The sequence below is a fragment of the Ranitomeya imitator genome, chromosome 3, assembly GCF_032444005.1.
Source record: "Ranitomeya imitator isolate aRanImi1 chromosome 3, aRanImi1.pri, whole genome shotgun sequence".
Lineage (NCBI taxonomy): Eukaryota > Metazoa > Chordata > Amphibia > Anura > Dendrobatidae > Ranitomeya > Ranitomeya imitator.
Genome location: NC_091284.1, coordinates 474,877,262 through 474,903,514, shown reverse-complemented (window position 1 = coordinate 474,903,514; position 26,253 = coordinate 474,877,262). Strand labels below are relative to the sequence as shown.

Here is a 26,253-nt window from a genome sequence, read left to right as displayed (position 1 = left end):
TATTGCCCAGCCACATAGTATATTGCCCAGTGCAGCAACGTAGTATACAGCACAGAGCATATTGCCCAGCCATGTAGTATATTGCCCAACCACGTAGTATATTGCCGTTATGTAGTATATTGCCCAGTTACGTAGTATACAGCACAGAGCCACGTAGTATATTACACAGCGACGTGGTATACAGCACAAAGCCACGTAGTATATTACCCAGCCACGTAGTATATTGGCCAGTCACGTAGTATATTGCCCAGCTAAGTAGTATATTGCCCAGCCACATATGTCACAGGTTAAAAAATAAACATATACTCACCTTCCGATCCGAGGGCCCCTTGTAGTTCTGTCGCCAGCTTCCGGTCCCAGGGTGTGATGACGTCGCGGTCACATGACCGTGACGTCATGGCAGGTCCTTCTCGCGTAGGCGCGCAGGACCTGTGATGACGTCGTGGTCACATGACCGTGACGTCATGGAAGGTCCTTGTCGCATACCATCCTTAGCACCGGAGCGTCGCGAGGAGCGGGAAAGGCGCCGGAGGGTGAGTATATGATGTTTTTTATTTTTTTTATTGTTTTTAACACTAGATCTTTTTACTATTGACGCTGCATAGACAGCATCAATAGTAACAACTTGGTCACACAGGGTTAATAGCGGCGGTAACGGAGTGAGTTACCCGCGGCATAACGCGGTCCGTTAACGCTGGCATTAACCCTGTGTGAGCGGTGACTGCAGTATGGAGCGGGCGCTGTACTGCATGGGAGTAGGGTGGGACTAATCGGACTGTGGCTGTCGCTGATTAGTCGCGGCAGCCATGACAGGCAGCTGGCGAGACCAATCAGCGACTTGGATTCCATGACAGACAGAGGCCGCGACCAATGAATGTCCGTGACAGACAGAAGGACAGACAGAAAGACGGAAGTGACCCTTAGACAATTATATAGTAGATTTTTTATTATTATTATTTTCTTTTTTTGTATATCTTTGCAAAAAATGTTTATTTTTTTATTTTTTTACTTTGTTCCACTTCAGAACGCTTACTTTTACAGCTCTGATTATAAACCATTGTAAATACAGGAGCTTTGGTATGCTTCATAACTGTCAGTGCTGCACTGACACAAGTTAGATAATGCACTATGCATGATCTAATTAACTTGCTAGAGCCTGGTGACCCAGGCTCCCTCTGCCTGCCTTCTAAATGCTGCGATCGATATTGATAGCAGCATTTAGGGGGTTAAAGTGCTCCTTGCAGTGAGTGCCGAGTGTCAGCTGTGATATCAGCTGATCACCCGTCGGCGATCGCGAGCGCAGCTCAAAATCGCCTGGATGTTTTAGTACGTCCAAAGTCAGGAAGCAGTTCCCAAACCATGATGTACTGGGTACTTCAGGAAGAAGTTAATATTTAATAAAGTAGATTTTAGTTCAAGATCTTGACATAGAAATCATTTTTCCTTCTTTTGTTACTCTCGTGGCACTGCAAGTCTCTGACCGGGATCTCTATATGGGTGAGATGACTTTTTTCCAAATCTTTTCAATGTTTGGACCGGATTGTGGTATTCAAATGCCATTGTCAGTGATTAACAGCGGTATTTAAGAGGTTAATAGCAGTGATCAGTGGGTGTGCCGATCAATCCGGTTAGAGACAAATGCCAGCTATATAATATAGCTCCCTAACACCTCTATGACAGATATATCCATCATGGGACATTAAAGGGCTAAGGAGAATTTGTTAGCCGAAACTCATATTATAAACTAAGTACTTAGATTTCTATGGGACATACATTTAAAGGAAACCTGTCATGAGATTAATGCTGACCAATCCACAGGCAGCATGAATCAAACTCTATAAAATATGAAGAAAGTACGGCAGCACTCACCAATCTTCTGTGCAGGTAACTTTATTAGTGCAACAATGTCATGGCATGGGGGTGTATTCCAAAGGAATGTGAGGGCTGAACGACGGCCGTTTCGCACCTGGCCGGTGCTTCCACGGGTTCCCGGCCAGGTGCGAAACGGCCGTCGTTCAGCCCTCACATTCCTTTGGAATACACCCCCGTGCCATGACATTGTTGCACTAATAAAGTTACCTGCACAGAAGATTGGTGAGTGCTGCCGTACTTTCTTCATATTTTATATGCACATGCTTATGCTCTTGCGGCTTCAGCACCCGACATCTGCAGCAGACCAGCGTTAGGTCCGGGATTTGGACTGTTCATTGTGTTTCAGATTCGGTGGTGCGGATCCCATTCTTTTTTCTTTTTTGTGTTTTTTGATGAATCAAACTCTATGTTGTACTCTACATGCTCTTTTCAGAGAAAACATATTTTAAAAAATTGGCTGAGTTTTCACAGTAAAGCGTAAACCGCTGCAATGACTCAGCTAGTGTCTGATTCATGCTGCCCATGGTTCGGACACCATGAATATATTTACAGGTTCCCTTTAACCAAACAAGCTAATAGGGGTGCTTGATTAGCCAAGCAACACATGTCACTGTTGTGCCCACTGGTTTTATTTATCTCACTAGTAATTTCCCAACCTTACTCTGCTCCAGTCAAACCACTGCTGTCAATCATCAATGAGGACAAAATTGGTATTGCCATAGTTAGGCCGGGGTCACAGTAATGTATAACACGGATGAGTGCTATGCGAGAAAACATCGCATAGCACTCGGACCAGTGTTAATCTATGGGGTAGATCATATCTGCGATTGTTTTCTCATGCCGAATCGGCTCACTCGCACCCATATATGTCTATAGGTGCGAGTGACACAGCGCACATCACTCAGATATCATCCGAGTGCTGTGCGACATATGCCAATGCAGGCAATGAAGGAGATGGAGAAATTAGTCTCTCCACCTCCCCTGATTATCTCTGTGCGAGAGGCTCGTATGACGTATGACACTCGGCTCCGGCACGCAGCAGAGCAGGAGCCGAGAGTCACCTGGTTTGAGTGGAGGATGTGGTGCTGTTCCTGTTTGGGGCTGCGGTGGCTTCACGCTGGCTTCCCCTTACCCCTCCTTGGTCTTCCCTTTTTGGCATCAAACGCAGCGGTTCCACGGGAGAGCAGGCTCATATCCACAGACAGAGCTGCATTTACTGACTTGCTCACAGCCCACAAAACCCCAAACCATACCCCTTTCTGAGTTTGAAATCTTCACAGGGGAAAGGCACTTGCTGTTGGAGAGACTGGCTACCTGATGTAGTCATACATGCCTCACAGATCCCCCCGGCAACCATATATTAGCCATTGAAGACCCACGGGTGTATATGGGCAAAAAACATACTGGACTACCACCAGATCCTGATACTCACTCCGGCGACATGGATCGTTTCCTAAATACAAATAGCCAGCATAGGAGCACAAGATCCAAATCTTCCACTAAGGGTACCGTCACACTATACGATTTACCTACGATCACGACCAGCGATATGACCTGGCCGTGATCGTAGGTAAATCGTAGTGTGGTCGCTGGGGAGCTGTCACACAGACAGCTCTCCAGCGACCAACGATGCCGAGGTCCCTGGGTAACCAGGGTAAACATCGGGTAACTAAGCGCAGGACCGCGCTTAGTTACCCGATGTTTACCCTGGTTACAAGAGTTAAACTAAAAAAAAAACAAACAGCACATACTTACATTCTGGTGTCCGTCAGGTCCCTTGCAGTCTGCTTCCCGCACTCAGTGACTGCAGGCCGTAAAGTGAAAGTGAAAGCACAGCCGCTGTGCTCTGCTTTCACTTTACGGCCGGCAGTCACAGTGCGGGAAGCAGAGACGGCAAGGGACCTGACGGACACCAGAATGTAAGTATGTGCTGTTTGTTTTTTTTAGTTTAACGCTTGTAACCAGGGTAAACATCGGGTAACTAAGCGCGGCCCTGCGCTTAGTTACCCGATGTTTACCCTGGTTACAAGCGAACGCATCGCTGGATCGCATCGCTAGATCGCTAGATCGGTGTCACACACACCGATCTAGCGATGATAGCGGGAGATCCAGCGATGAAAGAAAGTTCCATACGATCTGCTACGACGTACGATTCTCACCAGGATCCCTGATCGCTGCTGCGTGTCAGACACAGCGATATCGTAACGATATCGCTGGAACGTCACGAATCGTACCGTCGTAGCGATCAAAATGTTATAGTGTGACGGTACCCTAAGATCTCAAGTGACAGTTCCTATTTACATGATCTACCAGCTCACCAGGGCTCTCCTGATAGAACGACTGATGAAGGGGATGATAATAATGAACTCTCAGATGACGTGACTGTAAATGAGCTCAGCAAATTTATTAGAACACTTCCCACCAAAACAGATTTGGAAGCCTTTGCTTGCCGCATTGAAAATTCTTACAAAAAAGAGCTTCATGCCCTTAAATCAGAATTCACATCCCAAGTAGAGGACGTGGAGAAGTCCCAGGAAATTATTCTACAAGAACTACAAACCCATAGAGAGGTCATTGCTAGCCACGCTCTGAGATTGGAGGAGTTTGCGACAGGAATGGAGGACTTAGAAAATTGCAATAGACGAAACAACATCAGAATACGTGGCCTTCCTGAAACTGTGAATCCTTCTGACTTGGATCCCACAGTACAAAGACTGTTCCTTGACTTATTAAATGATGGGGAGGGAGGCTCAATAGAATTTGACCATATACACAGATCTCTTGGATCTAAACCGCCATCAGAATCAAGACCCAGAGATGCTATCTGTAGAGTACATTATTATAAAGTTAAGGAGGCCATGATGTTGGCCGCCAGACAGAAGGGTACCATCAATTACTGTGGAACACAGATTTTATTACTCTCAGATTTATCTAGGCGTACACTACAACTCAGGAGAGCATTACGACCCCTATTATCCCTTCTTAAAGAAAGACATTATGTACAAATGGGGATTCCCATTCCAGCTGACAGCCTTTAAAGGAGGAAAAACAGCCATTTTCCGTAACCTGGGAGACCTGACCAACTTTTTGGGTACTTTTGAGCTGCCGATGACTGACCTTCCTGATTGGCCACATTCTCCCCAACTCCCAGATATCCCTCCAAGATGGCTGAAAAAACAGCACACCAAGCAACGCAAGAAGAATATTTCCCCTCCAGCCCCAACATAAGGAGAATCTTCTTCTCACACTGCCTCCTCCTGTCTCTCAATGTGAAATATTTTATACACACAAATTTCCATGAGCTACATTGACTCCTACGACGGCTTGTTTTTGTGTCACCCGTGTTTTGACATGTGAAATATTTTCTATTGACCTCTGAATCCAGTCACCTGTTACCGGGATAACACTGCAGAATAGATGGTTTACTTATTTACTTTTCGTGTTTGCATGTTAAGCGCGAACTTGAATTCAGTTCGGACAGGACCGGACATCAGTTAGCAAAGTTTGATATAATATTTTATTGCTTAGGTTGTGGGGGTGATAGACGGAGGCTAGTTCTCGCCTTCGGCTTCTTCCCACCCCGATTGTAGTTTTTGGTGGTCTACCGCCAAACAACCACACCATGATTTCTTACCCTAGGTGTCCATCCACCACACACTTAGCTTTTCTCTACCATTTTCAGCTTTCTTATTTTTTTCTTTTCTTTTCCACACCCTTCTTCCTCCAACTCCCTGACCTATCCCCAACCCAAAAATCACACAAAAATTTCCCTAGGATTGGGTCCCAATGTCCATATTATCAATCCTTGACTGGAATCAAATTTTGCTCTCATAATGTTAAAGGGTTAAACATACCCGAGAAAAGGAGACAGATCCTGTACTCTAATCACAAACAACATATATCAATTTTAATGTTTCAGGAAACACACTTCAAGACTGGAGTGACTCCTAACTGTACATCCCACTACTACCCCAAATGGTTCCATAGCACAAACCCTCATTCTAAATCTAAAGGAGTGTCTATAGGCTTCCATAAATCCTTCCTACCCGAGATCCTTGAATCATTAATTGACACGGAGGGAAGATATATTTTCTTGAAGGTGGCATGGGGATCACGTACACGTATCCTGGCAAATGTATTCTTTCCCAACCAGGGCCAGCAGAAATTCGGCTTCACATGTAGGCGACTCCTAGAGAATTTTGCAGGCCCCTTACCGATAGTTCTCGGGGGTGATTTTAACCTCCCAATGAACCCTCTAGTTGATGTTTCGTCAGGCAGGACCTCTTATCCATCATCCTCCATTAAAAAAGTGAAGAAACAAATATATGATTTACGACTGGTGGATGTGTGGAGGATTCTCCACCCGGGCACGATAGACTATAGCTTCTACTCTCAAATATATTCTACATACAGCAGAATCGATTACTTTTTTGTCTCCCATTGTTTGCTGGATTTTGAGGTGAGAGCGGATATAGGGTCTGTGTTATGGTCCGACCATGCACCTATTTACTTTTCGATACACCTAGATCCTTCTGTGAGATCTAGCTTTTCCTGGCGGTTAAACGACAGCCTGTTACAGGATCTGATTTGTGTATCAGCGGTGAAAAGTTCTATTGAGAGCTTTGTGGCGGACCATGCTGGTGACCCAACGTACCCCTCAATGCAATGGGAAGCCCTGAAGAGTGTCTTATGAGGTGTATTTATCTCTCAGAGAGCCCGTCTTAAGAAAGACGGCTTGACTAAAATAGCTGATCTCTCTTCACAGATCCACAAACTGGAGATGCAACACAAACAGGACCTTTCCCCGCTTACTCTGTCGAACTTGTCCACAGCTAGACAGAAACTGCTTACAATCCTAGACCAGAAGTCTCGCTGTCTCAGAGAAAGAGTCAGAAGCCGTTTCTACCACTTAGGGAACAAGAGCGGCAAATTCCTAGCGAGAGCCTTACTCCACGGGGTCCACAAACATTTATCTCACACATCAAAAATGCTAAGGGCAAGAAGGTTCATAGCCCCAGAGACATTTTATCTAGCTTCTATGACTATTATAGCTCCCATTATAACATAAATGGCCGATTCAAAGATCTCCCCGCCCACTCACTCTAAGATAAAATTAAATCCTATATCCAACTGAACAAATTACCTACAATTGCTGAGGAGATCTTAGCCGATCTTGAGAATGACTTCTCTTCAGATGAGGTCACTTCTGTGGTCCGAGACTTGAAATTAGGCAAAAGTCCAGGTCCCGATGGTTAAACAGCAGGTTTCTATAAGCAGTTCTCAGAACTGCTATGCCCTCCATTCTTATCAACGTGCAACTTCATCTCCTCAGGAGGTTCCTTCCCTCCTCAAGCCCTAATTGCTCATATTACAGTTATTCCAAAACCGGGAAAAGATCCGTCACTGTGTAGCAATTATCATCCTATCTCACTTATAATTATAGATGTTAAAATTTACGCCAAAATGATATCAAAGAGACTTAGTTGCCTCTTGCCCCACTTGATTAACCAGGACCAAGTAGGTTTTAAACCTGGAAGAGAGGCAAGGGATAACACCATTAGATCCATTTATTTGATTGACAGAGCCAATAAAAAAGGTGACCCTATGTGTATACTGTCAATAGATGCGGAGAAAGCATTCGACAGAGTGGGATGGGAATTCATGTGTCAAATGCTTGAAGTGCTGTGGAGTATTAGAGCCCTTTATGAGTTTCCTTCTGCTCAGGTCAAGGTGAACGGCTCGCTGTCAGACCCTTTCCACATACAAAACGGCACGAGACAGGGGTGTCCATTGTCCCCCTTACTTTATGTTTTAACCATGGAACACTTGGCAGTTGCAATTCGCAACAACCCATCTATAGCAGGACTGAAGATCCAATCGGACGAACACAAGTTGGCACTGTTTGCCGATGACGTACTTATGTATATTACCTCCCTTCTTACCAGCTTACCCAATATTTTATCGGAATTGAATAGCTTTGGAGCATTAAGTAATATTAAAATCAATTCACATAAATCCGAAATACTAAATATCTCGTTACCACCCTCTTTAGTCTCACAGCTGTGCTCCTCTTTCCCATTTAGATGGCAATCCGACTCTCTTGCTTACTTAGGTTTAAAATTAACTGCCAAGTCATCACAATTATACGATGCCAACTTTAAAATAGTCCTAAACACCGCAGATCTTGATCTGGAGAGGTGGAACAAATTACATTTATCTTGGCTTCGAAGAATGAATGCAATCAAAATGAATCTATTACCACGTCTTCTTTATTTCTTCCAGAAAATTCCCTTGTTTCTCCCAGCTTCCTTTTTCTCCAGATTCAAGACAGCAATAACGAGATTTGTGTGGTCGGGGAAACGTCCACGTTTGGCATACCATCTCCTGAGCAGAACTAAACAGTCCGGGGGGCTGAGCCTTCCAGATTTTTTACTTTATAACTATGCATCTTTTGGAACTTGTATTTTATACCTATTCCATCAAAAATTCAGTAACAAATGGGTTGATTTAGAGATGAAGCTTTCAAGGCATAATCCTATAGCACACATCTGGAGAGAAGGCCCTGTGAAAGTTCAGAGAGCTGACTTACCCTTTATTACAAGAAACTTAATTCTCTTCATTAAATATGGCAACCAAAAGCTTAATTTTTCTTCCATACCAGGCCCCCTGGCTCCAATCTCCGATAACCCAGACTTCCCAGCAGGCCAGGATAAAGTTATCTTCCTACATAAATATAAAGATAGCTACCCAATAGTCCATGATTATGGATCACCCCCAGACACAGGGCCAAAGGGTACTCGGTCCGGGGTTGTCACGGTGGCTAGACCCGGCCAGTGAAACTGCTAAGGGGCGTACAATAGAAGGGTGATGGTGCATAGTGCGAGGAATAACGAGGACACAGGGTTGCAGTTTCTTTACCTTTTACTGAAGGTTTCAGGATCCTCAGTCCAGGACACTGTCTACAGGGCTGTCTGAGACCGGCCGGTCCGAAGGCACATCCAGAGTTCCCTTTGCAGGTGGAAATCAGTGTCTACCCACTAGCGCCTGTGTGTTGTAGTGCTTCCCTGCTGAGCATTCAGGATAGTCCTCACAACTTCTGTCCTCGTTCTTCCTAGATCTTTCTCTTCTCCGTCCCCCAGGTATGTTATGGCTAGGACGCACCTTATTGACAGGTAGGCCTGGAGTTATTCTGGAACCCTAGTGTCGCTCCTCTCCCACAATTGCCTCCTATGTCCTTCTTAGGTATTGTATGGTAGACAGCCAACCTGTAATTAACTGTCCTGCCGCTGTTTGAAGTAATGCGTGGAGACTGTTACTTCCTCGGTGCTCCGGCCACCGGCTATGCGCCTCAGTAGGATGTTGCCATTCTCGGGGCATGACTCCTACTGGCTCTCCTATGTACTTGATTTCGTTTTCTCACTGTCCACAATATCCTTCGCTTTGTGTCCTTTGTTTAGATACCACCGCAAGGTAGTGCAGGCGCGGTTCCGTAACAATTTGTCCTTTCGCTAGGTACCTGCCAAATTTCCCAGTTCTGACAGGTCCTCCCTGGAACTCTCCCAGGCTTCGTTCTGCCTAACTTCCTGTCCAACCCCTAGTTTTACCAATGTGAGGAGTGGCCCAATAAATAAAGCCTTTTACTCCCCATAGTGGCCGGAGTGTGAAGTGTAATGTGTACTGGTGATACCTGGTCAGTAGAACTCCTGTAGTGCAGTCAGACGTACCATCACTCCCCTTAGTGGCAGAGCGACGTTACTGCAACGACCAGATCTCTGGGGCGCTGCACTTATATAGATCAAGCCTCAATAAAGCCCCTGCGGACGATCTTTGCCGGAACTGAACCTCGACCAGGTTCGTGATTTTTTCATGAACAAATTAAAAAAGTTATCTTACAGGGTTGTCTGGACGGGCTGACATCTTTAGACAGCTTACCCCCTTCGAGTCTGCGTGCCTGGGTGAGGGTCCTCTGACTCATACGATATCACTGCTATACAAAATGTTTCAAGAACACCAAATAACCTCACTTGATTCTCCTAAATTTTTTTTAAATGGGAGAATAAACTGAACAAAACATTAACACAGGAAGATCACCTTAGGGTATGTGTCCACGTGCAGTAAACGCTGCGTGTTTGACGCTGCATAGAGCCGCAGCGTCAGACACGCAGCGTCCAGATGTTACAGCATAGTGGAGGGGATTGAATGAAATCCCGTCTCCACTATGCGTGGTAACACGCACGCGGCGGCCCTGAGACTCCGGACATGCTGCGCGTCTTTTCAGATCGCAGCATGTCCGTATATCTTGCGGTGACGCTGCGTCGCCGCAAGATATAGCACAGGGTGCTATGCTGGGGAGCGATGATGCCGGATGTGTGCTGTGAACACATCCGGCATCATTGCGTCCCAGAAAGGGGGCGGGGCTTACCGCAGAGTGGCTAAGCCGCTCCGGCGATACCGCCGGCCATCCTGAAAGTGGACACATACCCTAAAAAGTCTCCTCTTCACCTTCAGATCTTCATTATGTTCAGACTACCAAGAATGAAGTTATAAACTTTTACTAGATGGTGCAGATGTCCATCCAGTATTCATATTACATTCCCTAATACCCCAGATACCTGCTGGAGGTGCTGGAAGGATAAAGGTACATACCCACACATCTGGTGGTCCTGCCCACCTATACACAATTTCTGGGTGAACATTTTTGCTCTTTATAACAAATTATCTCTCCATAAGATCCAGCCTACTATGGAATTGGCCCTACTATCTATATGTGACCTCTCCATCGCCAAATTCAAGAAAAGTCTACTACGACACTTCCTGACGGCTGTACGTAACCTAATTCCCTGTTTTTAGAAGCAATCAAAATCTCCTTCACGCGCTGATTTTATTATAGAACGGAATCATATCTATAGAATGGAACAATTGATCGGTCAAGATACCGGAACCTCGGGTAAAGTGTTCAATGTTTGGTCTCCTTGGATTGCTTTCAGAGAGACCGAGGAACTGAATATCTGGTTACGTTAAATGACCTAACCGGATTATTTAAAACCTATATCCTTCATTATTATTGAGAGTAGAGCAACCAATATATTAATATAAAAGAATTACAGATCCAAGTCAGTCAGGACAAAAGACCCGATTCTCCCCTTCCTTCCCTCCCTCCCCCCCTTTTTCCTCTTCTTCTTCTTCTCTCTATCTTTCTCTCTTAATTTCTCTCTTTTCTCTTCATGGTCTACAGTAGGTTATATCTTGATTCTCTGTTAGTTACTAAGAGTTATAGTGAGATTAGACACTCTTACTTCCAATTGACATTTGAACATCATTTCATATTATATGACAGTTGAACAGTAGGAGCATTTGATTCACAACACTTATAAACGTTTACTATTAAAATTAATAGACATTTAACTTACCGTAGTTAAAAGTAGTTTGCTCCCAAGGTTGTAATCATAACAAATTGTTGGTAATTTTCGGACTCTCTTTTCAGGTGTCAGTTATAATTGTATTTTATTATTGTAAAAGAGACAAATCATTATCACTATACAAAGTTATACAAATACTGTACTAGTCCTACATTTTTGAATGCGTCCATAAATGCATATTAACACTTTGAGTTCTACTATATATCCATATGCAACTTAATAAACTTTATTTATGAAAATTTGACTAAGGACTTTTTCTTTATATAAGTGACTCATATTTAGGATAAATGTAACACACCCACATTGCAGTGTTCAGGAGAAACTGTAAATGTTGCCATGTGCTAAAGGTCTCTTAGTTTTCTGTTTCACGAGTGACAAATCAACGCTAAAAGATAAAATGTTACATTAAAGGTACCTTCACACATAACGATATCGTTAACGATATCGTTGCTTTTTGTGATGTAGCAACGATATCGTTAAGGAAATCGTTCTGTGTGACAGCGACCAACGATCAGGCCCCTGCTGGGAGATCGTTGGTCGCTGAGGAAAGTCCAGAACTTTATTTCGTCGCTGGACTCCCTGCAGACATCGCTGGATCGGCGTGTGTGACACCGATCCAGCGATGTCTTCACTGGTAACCAGGGTAAACATCGGGTTACTAAGCGCAGGGCCGCGCTTAGTAACCCGATGTTTACCATGGTTACCAGCGTAAAAGTAAAAAAAACAAACACTACATACTTACCTACCGCTGTCTGTGCTTCTCTGCACTCCTCCTGCACTGGCTGTGAGCGTCGGTCAGCCGGAAAGCAGAGCGGTGACGTCACCGCTCTGCTTTCCGGCCGCTGTGCTCACAGTCAGTGCAGGAGGAGTGCAGAGAAGCAGAGCTCCGGGGACAGGCAGCGGTAGGCAAGTATGTACTGTTTGTTTTTTTTACTTTTACACTGGTAACCAGGTTAAACATCGGGTTACTAAGCGCGGCCCTGCGCTTAGTAACCCGATGTTTACCCTGGTTACCCAGGGACCTCGGGATCGTTGGTCGCTGGAGAGCTGTCTGTGTGACAGCTCTCCAGCGACCAAACAGCGACGCTGCAGCGATCGACATCGTTGTCGGTATCGCTGCAGCGTCGCTGAGTGTGAAGGTACCTTAACCGTAACACACAATATGTCATTTACCTAGCCACATGTACAGTGTGTCATTTGCAATAAGTTGGTTGCACTTCATGCACTTTAAAAATACTGATAAGGAGAAAGTAGAAAAAACTATAAAAATCTTTCTTCGGTTTCCTCACATTTTTCCAACCTATATGCCTCCATTATTTCCATTTTAAAAATTCAAGCAATTGGCCAAGTGATTAGACCTGCTAGAGTAGGTGATATATGGCACAAACTCCGCAAAACGGACACGTATTGGATATCAATCCTTGAACTTATTCATCCCAGTGGTTTAAATAATATGCATAAATCAGTTCTTAACTATTAATGCTATATATTCATGTCTACGTATATATTTTTCTGAGGTGTGTACTAGGTAAAATATAATACATTTTCATTATATATTATGTCCCCGGCAGTTATGCTGATTTAATGAGACAGAAACCACCAGAGACTAGACGGAGGTGGACATGACTTGGGGATGGGTGGACCTTAAACTCCTGCAGCTTTTGTTTGCATTGCGGTGTAGATTTTAAACAAGAGAGATGTTGCTTTAAGAGGAAGGAGCTTAATATGTTTGTGCCTGGTGCATTACTGTGAGGAGGGTGGGGCTTATATAGGGGAGGTATCTCTGGCTCTCCCTCTTTCTCTCACAGGATGGACAGGAGGAAACATTACCCGCCCTCTCGCCCTGTTTATAACCTCTGTCCTAAAACCTTTAATTATTGTTTGTATAATGATAAATTCTTTATTGTATTCTTGAATTTGCCATTGTATATCTTGTACCAGGTTCAATTGTATATTGGCTATAAAGAGTTGTCATTTGCATTAACCTTCTAAGCCCAAGGGAAGGGCAATCCTTCAGCCATGGTTCCCTAGAGGTTTCCTCCACAGGGTTTTTTTCCTTTCCTGAGCGCTGTAGGATGACTCTTTGTAAGTCGGAGGTTTACCAAATTTAGTCCCATTAATGCTTTTGCTTCTAGTTTTTAAGTTTACAAAAGTGATTTAATTAAAAAAAAGGGTCAAATGCGACTTGGACTTTATAACTAGTCACGACTTTGCGTTTTAGGAGTCAGGTGGAAGTTGCAGACAAGTTAAGGTGGACTAATTTTAACTAATAGAGGATGTAAAACCTCATGGTGGTCAGCAGGCTCGGCTTTGGTGTCCAGCCTCAAGGACGTTGTAATGGTAACGTCAATCAGGGGCGGGCACAGTGGTTAAGCACAGGAGTGAGGATAATAGGGTCATTGGTGCCCTGAAAGTTTACTGTCTCTGCTTGAATGGCAAGCCAGTGCGTGCCGCCCCTTTATGGCTCTCTGTCCTGGTGCTGTATGTCAGACAGCTGGGGATATCACAGTACTTGTGAATCCCAATGTACTAGCACTTCACTGTGATTATTTAATCCTGTGATTTGAATAAAAGCTGTGGCCATTTTGACAACCAAAATAACATACTGTATATTAGTGCCTAGGTTTACAGTAGTTATGGTAGTTTTAAGAGGGAGTGAGGTCCATCCCATATCCAAAAGTCATTTTATTGTATTTAGGGTCCATGTTTCCCTTTTCTCACTTGTAACCATGACTAAGGACTGAAATAGCCTGAAACGCGTAACATAGTGATACCTCTTTCTGGTGTTTTTACGTATAGTGTTAGGACTGGCGGAACGCACCAAGTACAAGATGTAATGGAACTAGGTGCGTTCGCAGTCCGAGGTCCACCGTGCAGGTAAAAACCCTGCTGCTAGTAAGACGGACTATATGGCGGTATTACAAGTATACACGCACGGGTTAACTACACCCTGCGTGAAGGAAGCGATCCTGTTGCGTCACAGGACCGCGGTACCGCACATAGAGCGCGAGCAAGTAATCAGCGAACTCAACCCCAACTAGGATTGAAGTCCGATTAGACACTTGCTGGCCCAACACCGCAACTGGGTGTGTAAGGAAACTAAATAAGAATATAAAGGCACAAGAGTGCGTGCGGTGCCGCACAGACGGACGCCACTAACCACCCAGGCTTGGGTCAGGAAAGCGCAGAGGAAGCGCACGGCGCCGTACAGGCGGACACAGCAACTGGTAGCTGTAATGTGTGTTACGTGCTGTTGGATAAGTCGGGCGCTAGATAGCAAACATACACCTTCCGCGAACAGACATTCAATAGGGAGGGTTATTTAAAGAGCGACTTTCACTCACAACACACACACATATTTACAAGACAATACTAGCGCATGGCCGTGCGGTCATGCGCAGTTTATATAGCTGCAGCACAGGAAACAGCTACAGAAGTTTTGCCCTTTCAGGACCTGCCAAAAGGACCAATGGGATGTGCTGCAGTACCTGAGCATGTGACCCTCGATCTCCAACAGGAGATCTTGCCCTGGGCATGCTCAGTGTGTGCAAATAAGGACTTAGATCCAGAAACGTCCACTCGCCGCTGCCCAGCACTGGCTTCAATGGCAGAAGCAGGAAAAGCAGCAGTAACTCTTCGCACAGAGTCAGACTGAGCGAGACGCTGGGATCGACGTCCCTGCTGAGCAGACTCCACTGCGGCTGGAGGAGAATGGGAGACCGCAGCGGAGACGGATCGAGATTCCCCCTGTGCAGCAGAGGAAACTCGACTCCTAACATATAGCCCATGTATTCTTTTATTTCTGAAGAAAATAAAACTATGTGGTTATATTCGTTGATGCTTGCTTTCTCTACTTCTTGGATCACATTACAGTGTTAGGTAAAGTTCCCGTGATGAGTTTTTGACACTGCATAATTGTGCAGTGCAAAAAAAATGCAATGTTAGAGGCTACGTTCTCATGATGATGATTATTTGGTGGGTTTTACAATATTACATATTTTCTACCTATTTTTACCTATTATGTAAACTAGGTTACTTGTGTTTTTTCATCATGTTTCTGAGTACTTTTTTTCAAGTGCGCTTTTATCACGTTTTTGACACATCTGTTTTTGTCACTCTTTGGTTTTTCATATTTTAACCCCTTCTCAACACTTGAAGTATATGTACGTCATGGAAGGGAAGGAATTCTCAACCAATGAGATATATACAGGTCCTTCTCAAAAAATTAGCATATAGTGTTAAATTTCATTATTATCATAATGTAATGATTACAATAAAACTTTCATATATTATAGATTCATTATCCACCAACTGAAATTTGTCAGGTCTTTTATTGTTTTAATACTGATGATTTTGGCATACAACTCCTGATAACCCAAAAAACCTGTCTCAATAAATTAGCATATTTCACCCATCCAATCAAATAAAAGTGTTTTTTAACAACAAACAAAAAAACCATCAAATAATAATGTTCAGTTATGCACTCAATACTTGGTCGGGAATCCTTTGGCAGAAATGACTGCTTCAATGCGGCGTGGCATGGAGGCAATCAGCCTGTGACACTGCTGAGATGTTATGGAGGCCCAGGATGCTTCAATAGCGGCCTTAAGCTCATCCAGAGTGTTGGGTCTTGCGTCTCTCAACTTTCTCTTCACAATATCCCACAGATTCTCTATGGGGTTCAGGTCAGGAGAGTTGGCAGGCCAATTGAGCACAGTAATACCATGGTCAGTAAACCATTTACCAGTGGTTTTGGCACTGTGAGCAGGTGCCAGGTCGTGCTGAAAAATGAAATCTTCATCTCCATAAAGCATTTCAGCCGATGGAAGCATGAAGTGCTCCAAAATCTCCTGATAGCTAGCTGCATTGACCCTGCCCTTGATGAAACACAGTGGACCAACACCAGCAGCTGACATGGCACCCCACACCATCACTGACTGTGGGTACTTGACACTGGACTTCAGGCATTTTGGCATTTCCTTCTCCCCAGTCTTCCTCCAGACTCTGGCACCTTGATTTCTGAATGACATGTAAAATTTGCTTTCATCAGAAAAAAGTACTTGGGACCACTTAGCAACAGTCCAGTGCTGCTTCTCTGTAGCCCAGGTCAGGCGCCTCTGCCGCTGTTTATGGTTCAAAAGTGGCCTTACCTGGGGAATGCGGCACCTGTAGCCCATTTCCTGCACACGCCTGTGCACGGTGGCTCTGGATGTTTCCACACCAGACTCAGTCCACTGCTTCCTCAGGTTCCCCAAGGTCTGGAATCGGTCCTTCTCCACAATCTTCCTCAGGGTCCGGTCTCCTCTTCTCGTTGTACAGCGTTTTCTGCCACATTGTTTCCTTCCAACAGACTTACCATTGAGGTGCCTTGATACAGCACTCTGGGAACAGCCTATTTGTTGAGAAATTTCTTTCTGGGTCTTACCCTCTTGCTTGAGGGTGTCAATGATGGCCTTCTTGACATCTGTCAGGTCGCTAGTCTTACCCATGATGGGGGCTTTGAGTAATGAACCAGGCAGGGAGTTTATAAAAGCCTCAGGTATCTTTTGCATGTGTTTAGAGTTAATTAGTTGATTCAGAAGATTAGGGTAATAGGTCGTTTAGAGAACCTTTCCTTGATATGCTAATTTATTGAGACAGGTTTTTTTGGGTTATCAGGAGTTGTATGCCAAAATCATCAGTATTAAAACAATAAAAGACCTGACAAATTTCAGTTGGTGGATAATGAATCTATAATATATGAAAGTTTAATTGTAATCATTACATTATGGTAAATAATGAAATTTAACACTATATGCTAATTTTTTGAGAAGGACCTGTATGTCATGGAGATCGCCTTCGCACAGGAGCTGTGCGTGGGCAATCGCCTTCGGGTGTTCAGCTTACATCACAGCTGACACCCAGCATCACCTCGTCCAAAATTACCAAACCTATAAAACTGTAACACTAGTTAACCCATTCAATTAACACCTTAAAAAAGAGGCAAAAAAACACTTTTCATTATACCATCAAACAAAAAGTGGAATAATATGCAATAAAAAAGGTGAATGTAAAAAAAAAGTCATAGCTAAAAACGTTGTCTTGTCTTGAAAAAACAAGCCACCATACAGCTCCGTCAGCAGACAAATAAAAAAGTTATACCTCTCAGAATAAAGAGATGCAAAACTAATTATTTTTTCCATAAAATAATTTTTATTGTGTAAAAGCGGCAAAACATAAATAATGATATAAATGTGGTATCACTGCAATCGTATTGACTCGAAGAATAAAGCTGCCTTTACCGGATACATAAAAGCATTAAAAAAAAACAATTTCTGAATTGCTGGTTTTTGTCATTCTGCCTCTCAAAAATCAGATTAGAAAGTGATAAAAAAAAGTTATGTGACCAAGAATGGTAACAATAAAACCGCCAACTCGCCCTGCAAAAAAAACAAGCCCTCATATGATTCTGTCTGCAGAAATATGGAAAAATTATAACTCTTAAAATATGGCGATGCAAAAACCAGTTTTTGCAACAAAAAAAAAAACAACAGTTTTTTAGTGTGTGACAGCAGCCAAACATAAAAACCCAATATAAATCTGGCATCGTTGTAATTGCACCGACCCAAAAAATAAAGTCGACTAATCACTTATACTGCATGAGGGACAGTATAAAAAGTAAGTGAAACCAATTCTTGACCTGCTGCGGATTTGTTCATTCTGCCTCTCAAAGATTGCAGCATGGCTTGGCTCATATTTATATATTTATCCTGCGTTCTGTGTTAAGCACTTACATCAGGGTTAACGTGTAAATCTCTGAAATACGTGATTCAGACAGGACCCCTGGCAGGAGATTACCTATAATGAGGCAAATGGAGACATTGTGGACAGTCTGACCTGTGATCTAGTGGTGTTAGTCTTTTTAAGCATGCATAAAAGCACGGTTAACCACAGTTTTGTGCACTTCTGAAAAGTTTCACCTGTATCACATCACTTGGAGATTTAGATGTAAGCCCCAATGTAAGTGCAGCACCCCAGGTGACCGGTTGCTGCAGTGATGTTGCTTTCCTTTCGGGGAGGGTAATGTCATGCTCAGAGACAATGGAGTTCTCTTCACCCACACACAACACATTCCAAATCCAGGCCAGGAGGGGCAGCTCAGGACTCAGATTCAGGGGAGCTTCCCCTAGGCTTTAGGTATCCTGATCTGGAGGAGGAGCTAGTTAGTTGTTCAGAGACACTGAAGAAGAAGGAAGTCTGGAACTGAATGCAGACAGAGAGGCCTGGCAGCCACGAGGGAGCTGCAGCCTCTGGAAGGAGTGAGAGAACCTGAAGGGCTGTTGTATGTGGTGCAGCTATAGAGGAAAGGAGCAGAGGAAAGAGAAAAAGGGCTCAGAGGGGAACAGCGGAAGGGCACCCTCAGAGCCAGAGCGCAGTAGCCAGGTACCGGGAGACCGAGGCTTTTATGGGACTCTAAGACACAGAGCAGAACCGGAGGGCCAAGAACTGAATGTAATTGGCCCGCACCAGTCTCAGGACAGGGGGAATTGAGGACTCTGCAGAAAGCTTCAGACAGCAGGGACTTCATATACAGCAAGCGCTAGTTGGAACGGCTCACGGACCTCAACTGGAAAGAAAATTCTCCCATTGCCTCTGAGCCGGCCGGACCACCACCACCCGTGCCTGGTACCCTGGACTGTGGCCTGCCAACTACAGTAAACCAGGTAAAGACTTACAACTTGTGTCCTTTACTCATTTACCGGCAACTGTCATCAGCACCATACACCTTAGGACCCCTGGGGACCCCACTTCACCTGTGGGAAGTGTACCATCAGTGCTGCAATAACATCCTCCAGAGGACCCCTTTAACGCAGCGTCTGTCCCATTATTGACCGAACACCACAGGTGGCGTCACGACAGACTCAAACACTTTTCCATTAAAAGACCGTTCCCTTTTATTGGACTCCCAGGGCCACAGACCGGGTCGCAGCCACCGTGACATCCCCTTTAAAGACCAGACCCGGTACTGCCCTGCCGGGGCGCTCCATAAGTGTTCAGCGTACAGTGCAGGACAAATGTGATCCCAATTATTATGTAAAATGTTCCCAACAAAACCTTGAACTCAAGTCACAAAAACAGCAAGTCCCCACTCCGTGATCTGTCAATTCAAATATAGGGGGCTTCTAAGTTACTGGTAGCGCAAAGGCTCTGGAAAAGCACGTGGTATTTTTGTTGCGATGAGATCCCGCCTATTTTATGGGTGCATATCTCCAGAAGCATGAGCTTGGTGCTACAACATACCGGCACTACCGGTACTACTGGCACGTACTAGTATCTGCATACTCAGGAGAAATTGCACAAGTTTTGGGCTCCAGATTCTCCTGTTACCCTTGTGAAAACAAAAAATTGGGGGATAAAATAACATTTTTGTGAAAAAAGTTTAAAAAAATGTCTAGGTTGCATTAATTCCTGTGAACCACCTGAAGGCTTTATAAACTTTTTGAATGTAGCTTTGGGTAGTTTGAGAGGTGCAGTTTTAAGAATGGTGTCACTTTTGGGATATTTTCTGTCATATAGACCCACAAAAGTCACTTCAAATGTGATGTGGTCCCTAAAAAAATGACTTTGTAAACTTTGTTGGAAAAATGAGAAATCGCTGATCAACTTTTAACCCTGCTAACATCATAACAAAAAAATTATATTTAAAAAATGATGCAGATGTAAAGTAGACATGTGATGTGAAAAATGTGACATTTTCATAAATAATTCCAAGTTATATATCGAATAAATCTTACCACTGTCATGAATTACAATATCTCACGAAAAAACTATTTCAATCATTATGATCCATCGAAGCATTCCAGAGTTATTACCTCATAAAGTGACAGTGGTCAGAATTGTAACATTTGGCCTGATCATGAAGGTGAAAACAGGCTCAGGGGTGAAATAAAGCGGCTTTGTTTTTGATACTTCCTGGTATTTGGCTTTGACATAACTTTATTGATAAAGCTAAACACACTAAAACTGCATAAGCATTTTCTACCTGTGAATTTTCTGCATCTAATGCAATACTTTGAGGAAAATCTTTACATATGACTCAGCTTACTAACAAGAGAAATTGACATGTTGTGAATTTCAAATAGGCACCACTGTTCAACTTACAATGTTTAATAAAAAAAAGCTGAGAGGGTGTGAGGTTTATATAATTATTATCCACATTGCTGAAACTGTAAGGTGTTGTGCTTTTTGAACATCAATATTATAGAGTATCAAAAATTCATCAAAAACTCATCAAGGGAATATAACTTTAGATGAGTAAAATCGGCAGGTAAAATATGCATGTAATCTGCACATGACTATATCAATTAAGTTTTGTCAAATCCAACTACCAGGAAGTAACAAAAACATGACATTCTGAAGAGAGATAAAAAACCGCAGCATCAAAAAGTTATGAAAAAACGGAAGTAACCTAATTTAGCTGATGGATGCAACATCAAATAGTTACCAAATACTCATTGTGGGAATGTAGTTTAACCCCTTCACCCCGAGTCTGTTTTCACCTTCTGTAGGCTAAGTACACATTTGCGTTCGGCAGCCCAGCGTAGGGCTGCGTACTTTTTCCCTTCATATCCGAACTGCTGCTGCGCATGCGTCCTGCATACCTATCTTTAACATTGGGTATGCAGGGACATGTGTTTGTCTGCGGATGCGTCGTTCTGACGTGCCCGCCGACCGCACGGGAACGCAACATGTTGTATTTGGTGGCACGTCAAAATGTCATCAAAATTTGTCACAATTTTTGCTGAATGTAGAAATACCCCATTGGTAGCTGTACAGTACTGCTTAGCCACACGGTGGTACTCGGGAGGGACGGAGCTCTATTTGACTCTTGGCTAACAAATCATCATAGAATAATTTGCAGACTTAAGCCCTTAAGTGACAAAAGAGCAGAATTCCCCCTCAATTGGCCCCATTTTGGACATTACAACCCTCTGGGATTTTATCTACAGGTGTAGTGATGATTTTTACTTAATGGATGTTTCCCAGAAACAAACAGCAGTGGATGCTGCTGAGTAAAAATTGCAAATCTGCCATTGTAGTGCCCATTCATTGTAGTGCCTGTACATCATGCCCAGGTCATGCTTCTGGAGACATGCACTAGTAAATTATGTGGGCTCTCATTGCTACAGAAATGCCAAACGTGGATGTTAAACGTGGTTTAGGCACACTGTGATGCTCAGAAAGAAGGTGGGCATTTGGATTTGGGAGCCCAAAATTTGCTGGATTTCTTTTTTTGGGAGGGGAGGGGGAAGACCAGGCACTATTCTAGAGCCTTTGCGCTACAAGTAGTTTGGAAGCTCCCTATATTTTCATTGACAGATAACAGACCTGAGTGAGGACTTGCTTTTTTGTGGATCGAGTTGAAGCTTTTATTGGGACCACTTTGCACAACATTTTGGATCAAGTTTATCCTGCGTGATCCAAAGCGCCGAACAATTACATTGGGGTTTCCATCTAAATCTCCAAATGACGTGATTCAGATATAACCCCTGAAGGATCCATTCACTATAATGAGGCAGCAGAGTTACTCTGGACTCTGGCCTCTGTTCAGCAATGTATTTCTTGTCAGAAGTGCATAAAACTGTGGCCGAGCACGCTTTTATGCATGCCTTAAAAGACGGACACCGCTAGATTATAGGCCAGATGGTGTCCACAGTGTCCCCATCAACCCCATTATAGCATATTTTCCGCTAGGGGTGTCATCTGAATCACATATTTCAGAGATTTTCATGGAAACCCTGGTGTAAGCACTCAGTGTAGAGGGCATGGTGTAACAGGCCACCATAAATGGCAGACCTGGAGGTTGTCATGTGACCACCGGGTTGCCATGACTACCATAGGCCCCCATGATCTTGTCATGAGGGTTCCTATTGCCTAAATGCTGCGATTGCTATTGATTGCGACAGGGGGGTTAAATTGCTCAAGGTGGTGACAGGGCTGCACATAGCCTGCACGCTGACCGTATGCTTTGTACCGAAGGTGCAGCTGACCTATATATGGTGCTAAGATTCTTTATTAACATTTCATAATTAATGTTATATTAATGTTCACTTTGACAAAAAATCAGGAAATAAATTTAAATGAATGAGAATTAAAAGTTTGAGTGTAACTTACTTTTCTTCATCATATTCTTCCCCAAACAAGACATTCTCTTTCAGGGATGCATTGAAAATCCAGGCTTGCTGGGCCGCATAGGCAATACTGCCACTAACTGACATTTTGCCCTCTAGTAAGGTCATCTAGATATATCAAAAGAATATTACTGTAAGTCTGCAGTGCAACAGTTCATTACTTATTATGTCACTTTTAAAAATGATCAGCTAGCTCTCCTAAAATGTTTATTTCATTTAATATATATATTTTCAGTGGTGGAACTATATCCATATATCCATACCATGGACCCTCATGCAGTGCTTCTACTTAGCATGCGTAGTGTTGTGAATTCTGTTGTCAAGCTCCCTCCTGTGGTCATGAATGGTACTTCGGCTGGTTCTGTCCATGGGCTTCCTCTGGTGGTGGTGAGTGGGGCTGCGGCTTCTGAGGTTCCTTCCACAGGTGTCGAGGTTAATTCGTTAGCTGGCTGCTCTATTTAACTCCACCTAGATCATTGCTGCATGCCACCTGTCAATGTTCCAGTATTGGTCTAGTTCACTCCTGGATCGTTTTTGTGACCTGTCTTCCCAGCAGAAGCTAAGTTCCTGCTTGTTTTTCTCTGGTTTGCTATTTTTCTGTCCAGCTTGCTATTTTGATTGTTGTCTTGCTTGCTGGAAGCTCTGGGACGCAGAGGGAGCGCCTCCGCACCGTGAGTCGGTGCGGAGGGTCTTTTTGCGCCCTCTGCATGGTCTTTTTGTAGTTTTTTGTGCTGACCGCAAAGCTACCTTTCCTATCCTCTGTCTGTTCAGTAAGTCGGGCCTCACTTTGCTAAATCTATTTCATCTCTGTGTTTGTAATTTTCATCTTTACTCACAGTCATATGTGGGGGGCTGCCTTTTCCTTTGGGGAATTTCTCTGAGGCAAGGTAGGCTTTATTTTTCTATCTTTAGGGCTAGCTAGTTCCTTAGGCTGTGTCGAGTTGCATAGGGAGCGTTAGGAGCAATCCACGGCTATTTCTAGTGTGTGTGATAGGATTAGGGATTGCGGTCAGCAGAGTTCCCACATCTCAGAGCTGGTCCTATATTATCAGTAACTATCAGGTCATTCCGTGTGCTCTTAACCACCAGGTCCATTATTGTCCTGACCACCAGGTCATAACAGCATAGGTGCTGCCAGAGGATGCGGTCATGCAGGGGAGCCCAGTGCTGAGAAATTGGGTGGATGACTGAGCGGGCAGCAATGTAGAAGGGTGTCAGGACTCTGGATTCCCTGTTTTTCATTTGTGGTACTTTTCGCCCTTTTCCAAGATGGCATCTGCTGCCTCGCTTCTGCTCATGTGATCCACCTTCCCTGTCTTTATAACCCTGGTTCCCATCCAACTCCTTGCTTGTGTATTCTGATAGAATTCCTGGCTTGTGCTACAAGAGACTTTCCTCTTCACATACTCCGGCTCCGCCTCCTCAGCAAACCTGCTCAGCTCTCAGTGGTGTCTGTGCTGCAAGCTGTTTTTGCCTGTGTCTATCTGCAATCTTCTCTTGCCTGCTAGAACACGTAAGCTCTGCCTGCTACAGCCAATCTAGTTTGGTATCCGCTGCCAGTTTGACTGTTTCTGGACTCGAAGCTCTGCACTGCTTCTGGACTCTTTTCTAGTGACTGCCAAACCTAGTATGAACTGTGTCTTATTATCTGCTTCACCACAGAGGGTGCTACACCCATAAGACTTTGCCCGCAGCAGAGCTGCAAATGAACTACTCCTAAGAAGGACCTTGTTTGCTATTTACTTGAACTGTTGTGCACATGCTGCATCCACGTTTGTGCATATAAACACGGACTCTGCCTGCAGCAGAGCTGCTAAGGCACTTCTCCTGATATCATCTTGCTTGCTGTGTTTGAACTTACTCACACCTTGCACCTGTGTTCATTTAAATAATACAGACTTTACACTGCACTTTGGTTCAGTTGCCTTATTTGTCTCAAGCCAAGAGATTCCTGAGTGTACCACTATAATTGTTACAAAGGGTCCAACTGTGGTCAGCCCAGCCGGGGGAGTTCTAGTGCATCTTTCCATATAACTCTTTGTCCTTCCTCCGTTTTTTTTCTTCACGTCACTTGACCACTGCAGCCAGTCAAGGGCAATAACAGTGACGTGACCCGATTTGGCCCACCTTTTCATAAACATATAGCATATTTGAGAACACTATTACAGTTATATGAAAAAGTTTGGGCACCCCTATTAATATTGAGCTTAATGTTTGATAAAAATATTTTTTTTGCAACAGCTATTTCAGTTTCATATATCTAATAACTGTTGGATACAGTAATGTGTCTGCCTTGAAATGAGGTTTATTGTACTAACAGAAAATGTGCAATCTGCATTCAAACAAAATTTGACAGGTGCATAAGTATGGGCACCCTTATCATTTTCTTGTTTTAAATTCTCCTACCTACTTTTTACTGACTTACTAATGCACTTTTTTTTGCTTTCTAATCTCATTGAGCTTTGACCTTCATAGCCAGGTGTATGCAATCATGAGAAAAGCTACTTAAAGTGGCAACTTGCAAGTTGTTCTCCTGTTTGAATCTCCTCTGAAGAGTGGCATCATGGGCTCCTCAAAACAACTGTCTAATGATCTGAAAACAAAGATTATTCAACATAGTTGTTCAGGGGAAGGATACAAAAAGCTGTCTCAGAGATTTAACCTGTCAATTTCCACTGTGAGGAACATAGTAAGGAAATGGAAGAACACAGGTACAGTTCTTGTTAAGGCCAGAAGTGGCAGGCCAAGAAAAACATCAGAAAGGCAGAGAAGAAGAATGGTGAGATCAGTCAAAGACAATCCTCAGACCACCTCCAGAGAGCTGCAGCATCAACTTGCTGCAGATGGTGTCACTGTGCATCGGTCAACTATACAATGCACTTTGCACAAGGAGAAGCTGTATGGGAGAGTGATGCGAAAAAAGCCGTTTCTGCAAGCACGCCACAAACAGAGTCGGCTGAGGTATGCAAAAGCACATTTGGAGAAGCCAATTTCTTTTTGGAAGAAGGTCCTGTGGACTGATGAAACCAAGATTGAGTTGTTTGGTCATACAAAAAGGCGTTATGCATGGCGGCCAAAAACACAGCATTCCAAGAAAAACACTTGCTACCCACAGTAAAATTTGGTGGAGGTTCCATCATGCTTTGGGGCTGTGTGGCCAATGCCGGCACCGGGAATCTTGTTAAAGTTGAGGGACGCATGGATTCCTCTCAGTATCAGCAGATTCTTGACATTAATGTTCATGAATCAGTGACAAAGTTGAAGTTACACAGGGGTTGGATCTTTCAGCAAGACAATGATCCAAAACACCACTCCAAATCTACTCAGGCATTCATGCAGAGGAACAATTACACTGTTCTGGAATGGCCATCCCAGTCCCCAGACCTGAATATCATTGAACATCTGTGGGATCATTTGAAGAGGGCTGTCCATGCTCGGCGACCATCAAACTTAACTGAACTGGAATTGTTTTGTAAAGAGGAATGGTCAAAAATACCTTCATTCAGGATCCAGGAACTCATTAAAAGCTACAGGAAGCGATTAGAGGCTGTTATTTTTGCAAAAGGAGGATCTACTAAATATTAATGTCACTTTTCTGGTGGAGTGCCCATACTTATGTACCTGTCAAATTTTGTTTGAATGCAGATTGCACATTTTCTGTTAGTACAATAAACCTCATTTCAAGGCAGAAACATTACTGTGTCCAACAGTTATTAGATATATGAAACTGAAATAGCTGTTGCAAAAAAAAAAAACAATTTTTCTAAAACATTAAGCTTAAAATTAATAGG

General features: G+C 43.6%; 1 protein-coding gene across 1 annotated transcript in view; it reads right to left on the bottom strand.

Annotated features, from left to right (window-relative positions):
* LOC138670302 (ATP-binding cassette sub-family C member 5-like) overlaps positions 1–26,253 on the bottom strand; it is a 304,888-nt gene that overhangs the window by 175,509 nt on the left and 103,126 nt on the right. Inside the window, exon 11 of the mRNA XM_069757511.1 lies at positions 22,446–22,570. Within this exon, the coding sequence (XP_069613612.1) occupies positions 22,446–22,570 (125 nt within the window). The remainder of the gene's footprint in view (positions 1–22,445; positions 22,571–26,253) is intronic.